The sequence below is a fragment of the Camelina sativa genome, chromosome 3, assembly GCF_000633955.1.
Source record: "Camelina sativa cultivar DH55 chromosome 3, Cs, whole genome shotgun sequence".
NCBI classification, from domain to species: Eukaryota; Viridiplantae; Streptophyta; class Magnoliopsida; order Brassicales; family Brassicaceae; genus Camelina; species Camelina sativa.
The window spans coordinates 23,478,390-23,484,668 of record NC_025687.1 but is presented as its reverse complement, the minus strand read 5'-3'; the positions used below and the strand labels follow the sequence as shown (position 1 = coordinate 23,484,668).

General features: G+C 37.0%; 1 protein-coding gene and 1 pseudogene across 1 annotated transcript in view; both read right to left on the bottom strand.

Moving 5' to 3' along the window:
• Positions 1-623, bottom strand: part of LOC104777847 — a 2,639-nt pseudogene extending 2,016 nt beyond the window's left edge.
• LOC104779238 (phosphatidylinositol 4-kinase alpha 1-like) overlaps positions 1,039-6,279 on the bottom strand; it is a 15,103-nt gene continuing 9,862 nt past the window's right edge. The window contains exons 15-25 of the mRNA XM_019240769.1: positions 5,935-6,115; positions 5,707-5,843; positions 5,455-5,608; positions 4,852-5,118; positions 4,295-4,372; positions 4,154-4,198; positions 3,468-3,640; positions 3,183-3,378; positions 2,838-2,978; positions 2,498-2,706; positions 1,039-1,844 (exon numbers count right to left, since the gene is read on the bottom strand). Of these exons, the coding sequence (XP_019096314.1) occupies positions 1,424-1,844; positions 2,498-2,706; positions 2,838-2,978; positions 3,183-3,378; positions 3,468-3,640; positions 4,154-4,198; positions 4,295-4,372; positions 4,852-5,118; positions 5,455-5,608; positions 5,707-5,843; positions 5,935-6,115 (2,002 nt within the window). The 3' untranslated portion in view covers positions 1,039-1,423. The remainder of the gene's footprint in view (positions 1,845-2,497; positions 2,707-2,837; positions 2,979-3,182; positions 3,379-3,467; positions 3,641-4,153; positions 4,199-4,294; positions 4,373-4,851; positions 5,119-5,454; positions 5,609-5,706; positions 5,844-5,934; positions 6,116-6,279) is intronic.

Sequence of the window (6,279 nt, the reverse complement as noted above, 5' to 3'; positions counted from 1 at the left end):
AAAAAAAAAAAAAAAAAAAAAAAAAAAAAAAAAAAAAAAAAAAAAAAAAAAAAAAAAAAAAAAAAAAAAAAAAAAAAAAAAAAAACAGAATTAAGCTACCAGGAAATGTCCAATGAAGCCAAAAAAAAAATGATTGATCCAACGTCTTTTGCAATGAATCGACGGCACAACATACCTGGACCATCAAGGCCCAAAGTACCAATCATGAAAGATTTAATTCCAAGCTTGAAGATGCAATCAGCTACATTTCTTGCTACACCCCCCGGCGTAAACAAGACCTATAAACGAGAAAGGTCAAACCTTTTTTCAAATTTTGCTTCATCCCAAGAAATCTTTAAAAGGGAAATTACTTAATCAGATTCAAACCAACACATAATTATCACAGTTGCGCACAAGAAATCAAGAAAAAAGGTCTAACAAAAAGACAAGAGAGTCCAAATTTTAAAACCTGGCCAGGGACAGTGGTTCCTGAGATTGGTGCGGTTGATGGCTTAGCGTGAACATCTAGTATTAGCGCACCGATTATGACTGGTTGTTCCATCGATGAACCCTCAGAGAACACTTTCCTCTATTCTCAGCTCGAATCCCTCTCTCAGTTGTTAGAGTGACGATAGATCTGTTTCTTTTTGTTTCTGTCGTTTTATCTTCTCTGTCTTTTTTTTTTTTTTTTTAAACCTGGTTAGTTGACTTTATTTTTTACTGACATTTTTCTAAGAAATTGAATGGTGATTTTTATTCTCTTGGTTAATTTACTGACATTAACTGATGATTGAGTTGTGACCTTCTTGGTTGATCTATCAGACTATCACTCAATGTTGTGTGCATAGATGAACAACTCCATCAAATAGGTTCTGAGTATTTATCAAAGAACCCACCATTATATCTGATTTGTGATAGGTAAAAACTTTTATAAGCTCATTACCCTTTAATCCATTTTTATGCATACCGTAATTTTCTGATGCTCCAGACCGTTTGATTAGTGAAAGAACCTACTAAAAAAGCGGTTCTGGTGTAATACTGGATGATATACAGTACATAAGAGTTTAAACATCATCATTGAATCAAATAATCATTAATATTAAAAGGAACACGTGTGACCATCTCAAGTTTCAACCATTGGCGTGATAATGTTGCTAAGCTAAAAAGAAAAATATCAAAGATCATATATCATACTAATAGCCGGCACCCTCAAGTTATCGAAAATCACCACACCACAAGACTCTTATCTTTTTCTTTTGTTACTTTTTTTCGTGCATAGCAACCCCTACGACAAAAGAATAAGAATAAATCCTCATGTTCCTCCCTTTTAAGTAAATTAGTCAGAATGTCCAAGTTTGCAGACTATTCCCATGATTTGAAGTTTTTTTTACCTGCAAATAAAATATAACTCTGATTTGGGATATCATTGAATCCCCTCTTCTTCTTACTTCTCGATGCCTTGTTGCAGATACTGAATCAAGTCGTATCCAGCTGTAGTCCATTTGTTATATGCATCAGTACATACATGAATCATGAAGTGTGCAGCTTCACGTTCGCTCATTTCTGGGTGAAATCTTTTCCTAAGATTGCCGATTGGATCTCCTCTGCTAAAGCAAGGCAATCCACTTTCTAGCATCATTTGCACCGTGCTGATGATTCCGTCCATCTGCCGCCGAGCAGCTAAGTATCCCTTTACGCACAAGCTCACAAACTGATGCCATGTTTTGCTCTTCATAACACCTGATGGATCTAGCAACTGAGTCATTTCGTGGCTCAGTTTGAAATGAGCACTCTCGAACCGCATGTTTCCACCTGGTGAAGTTTCCAAGATGAAACCAAAGTCGATGTGGACAAGTCTTCCCACGCTGCATTAGCATAACACACATGGTTATAAATTTGTGTTACTTCCATGAAATTTTTTCCCACATTATGTTTGTCCAGAAAGTTTTTGATTTTATTTTTTTTTTCATNCTGAATCAAGTCGTATCCAGCTGTAGTCCATTTGTTATATGCATCAGTACATACATGAATCATGAAGTGTGCAGCTTCACGTTCGCTCATTTCTGGGTGAAATCTTTTCCTAAGATTGCCGATTGGATCTCCTCTGCTAAAGCAAGGCAATCCACTTTCTAGCATCATTTGCACCGTGCTGATGATTCCGTCCATCTGCCGCCGAGCAGCTAAGTATCCCTTTACGCACAAGCTCACAAACTGATGCCATGTTTTGCTCTTCATAACACCTGATGGATCTAGCAACTGAGTCATTTCGTGGCTCAGTTTGAAATGAGCACTCTCGAACCGCATGTTTCCACCTGGTGAAGTTTCCAAGATGAAACCAAAGTCGATGTGGACAAGTCTTCCCACGCTGCATTAGCATAACACACATGGTTATAAATTTGTGTTACTTCCATGAAATTTTTTCCCACATTATGTTTGTCCAGAAAGTTTTTGATTTTATTTTTTTTTTCATTGCACCAAGATAAAAGAACAAAGGGTAAGCGCAAAACAGGAAACATACTCATCGAAGAGGAGATTTCCGTTGTGTCTGTCTTTGGGCTGGAGTAAAAGACTAGCGACAGCATAACCAGCACTGCTGATGAGGAAGTTCTCTCGTGCTGTTTCAAAGGTGGTTGAGCCGACAGGTCCATAGTCTTGTTGAAAAATCTCATACAAACCCCCGTCGGTAGTTTCACCCATTTGACTTCTGCTTCTTGTATTAGGCACAACCTGTAATAAAATGGAAGGAAAGAGAAATGAAAAAAAAAAAAAATGATACATGAAAGTTCTGATACCACCGTATCTATTTTATCTATCAAGGGAAATGGGTTTAATGTTAAACATATTAGAGTGAGTTCTACCTCAATTATGCCCCTCTCGGCACCAGTTGGGAGTACTCCATATGGAAAAAGATAAAGATTAATACCAGCCGCTTGAAATATGTCTCTCAGAAGAGATATCACTTGAAGGGCAAGAACATCTTGCCGGCAATCATCTCCAACCTGAATGAACACAAGAGAGAATCATCAAACTCACAGTAAACACCAACTGGGTGCAGCATATGAATGCAAGTGCAAGAGCAAGCAGGAGAAGTGAATTTTTTTTTTGTACTGGCAAATACTATAGAACCAACATCACAGTAGAATAGATTTCATGTCGACGTACAAACATAAAAAAGATTGTATAAAATCATGCAAAGGCTTTACCTTGAAAATGCAAGCTTGTGGTTTTACATTATTGTGGTCACCATCACGATCAACAACGTTAAATGTTATCATGATAGGAACTTTGGCAGCTGATTGTAAAGGTATTCCACTATCTACACGGATACCCCTAACAAGCTTGTTAGGAGCAGTTGGCAAGTAAAGGTCATCTCCTTGCATTTCAATTTTCTCTAACTCCCTGCCATGGAAAATATTAGATTACCTTGCATCTAACAGATGCAGATCAATCCTTACCATGATACGGTTTTATTAAATTTAAAATGCTACCTTCTAATACCGGCTCTGCGTTCTTCCTTTGGAAGAGGAAATAACACCCCAGAAATAGAAGTAACTTTGTCAAAGAAATCAAACTCTCTAGTGAACATGTCCAAGGCACTGGGACTGAAACCATCAATAATATGCTGCCGAACCTCTGGCAAAATTTCTTGGAATGCCGCATTCTGAAATATTACAGAAGCAAGAGGTTAGATTTTCTCCGCCGATCAGTCAAAAGAAATACAACAAAGTTTCTATCACTATTTATAGCCTCATAACCTACATTGTCTCATTACATCTTTTATCGAACAGATGGTTTCCAATATCAAACTTATGCTAATAAAGAATAATAAGTATTCATAAAACCCATTCTCAAGATCTTGGAAATGTGTGCTTAAAACCAGTGGTTAACATGGTGAATAAAATTTTTTTTTAGCGTAGTTAACAAGTGAAGAACAACCTAACCAGAAGACTTCGCAGATGTTTTCTGCAGGAGGCCATATATTGCAACTGTAGGATACTATTTTCAGCAATTAAGGCCAGTACATTGCACTAATGTCAATGAAATTCATTGTTTTGAAAGATGGTCTAGCCACATATAACATACATACTTTACTATCCTACCAGTAGTAAGATGTAACATCCACATTGGAACAAACACCAATGCGATATAAGCAGAAAAAAGAAGAAGGGCAAACCTTATCAATAGAACCATCCTTTGGAGTTTCCTGAACATCCTCACCCTGGCATTATAAAAGATAGAACTTAAAAATCAACAAATCTCCATAAAGGTTACAAGCAAAATTAAGATTTTGCAAAGTCTACTAGGTTAAACTCACCTGCAAATGCCAAATGAGAATATGGGCAAATATATCACTTCTTTGGGTAGCTCTAAGAAGATACCCTTCAACCAGCCTCTGCGTTTTAAAAAGAAGTTGATCTGTTAACATCATAGGGAACAAGGAAAAGGAGAGAACTCAAGTAAGGCATTACACAATATCCAGCCCTAGTAATAGTTTTCGTTTCTGAAAAATGTGAAGCTGATAATCCAATACTAATGTAAAAACGGAAGTTTAGTAAAAAGCCAAGATAAGAAGAGGTAATATAGGCGAATTCCAATTTTTAGCCCCATGGTTGGATAAGTTCTAGGAATTGCTGCAACCCATCGAGTGCAGAATTTCTATTTTAATGACTAAAAGAAGAAAACCACATATGAAAACTAAAATAGACTACACTAGAAAATCTTTATATTATTTAATTTTCACGTATTAAGATGTGCCTTCGCTAAATCTAATGCCCACAAACCAAATGATATATCCCAAAATTGCTCAGAGGAAAGAGAGGCCAGGTGAGAGAGAAGTAACATTAATATATAGAATTTCATGATAAGACTTGCCCCATCATCATAGCGCAAAGACTGCACCAACTGCGGCATGAAAAAGGTAACTCGTTCTGGAGGGTAAGACTCTAAAACTCGTAGGACATATGCCATGACACGTGGATGTCCCTTATAAGCAGGAGTGAGGAACTCAAGAGCCTGTGTAATTGAACAAGCAGCCCAGTGTGGGAGCTGCTGCAACAGTACTGAGTTCTCTTCAACATTTTTTGGTGTAACAAAATACGGCAACGCCTCAGGAATTGTACGAAGATCTACAATATGTGTCTGCAAGAAAGAGTACCAGTGAAAAAACTCGTTTTACATCATTCAAAAATAATAATAAAATTAAGCCATCTATCACACTGTAGTTTCATACCAAGAAGTCCAGAGCATGTAATCTGATTCTCAAGATACGTTTTAATTTTCAATAAATATCTAACTAAAAGTATCATGACATACTTATTTCCAGATGCATCATGCCTCATTGGTTTTTTCTGGGTGGTACACAACCAGGACGTTTAAAACTTAAGAGAGGAACAGTATATCCATCTTAGACTACAAAATTTTAAAAATATCTGTCTTTCTACAGTCTTAGAGGAAGTAGCAGCTGTAAATCCATACCTGAACCAGCTGAGTGACTTCAGATTTCACAGCAGCATTTGCCGGAAATCTTGAGGCAACCGACAAAGCAATGCGAGGATCCACTGAAAAGGCTGTTTTAGCATATTCGGTCCATTTCTCAGAGCTTATTTTCAGCCGCGAATATGGACTATCCCTATATATACATTGCCAATTGGAAAAATGAATATCAAAAATAAAAGTCAAAGAAAACAACTGAGAAGTGAAAGTGTCCTACAAAAGAAAGAGTTTTACTTTGAGCTAATAGGTTGTGCCCAAACGTCAAGCCTGTCAGCTTCATGCTGGCAGAGCATTAAAAGCAACTGCTTCCTCTTCTCTTTTCCCACAGTGTAGTTGTCCATCTCACCCCAGACAGGATGATACTGATCAGTCTGTCAACATTCAGCCAAACGAAATATCATAGTTTGTAGTCAAATGATGTACAGGTGAAAGTAAAAAAAAAATGGCAGATGGTTGTCTTACCACATCAATCAAATTCCCACTTTCACGAGATTTTCCTTTGGAATCAGATTGACTTGATTCTGATAGCTCGTTTGATAAAAAGTGGACAAAGACTGAAACAGATAAAGCCTCGCTCTGACAAAAGTTTGGAATATTTACATCATACCACTCTGGCTGATGAGCAAACCAGCCTAAAGAGGTCCTGAAATAATTTGACAAAAAAATATATATGTATGTCAGAGATAATTAAGTTGACCAAGCAACAATATTTAAGTATTTTGAAAACATCGAAAAATGCCATGTTGGGATGGCTAAGACTAAGATGACAAAAAGCTTTAGATATAGCTACTTCCAATTTGTTCTCAG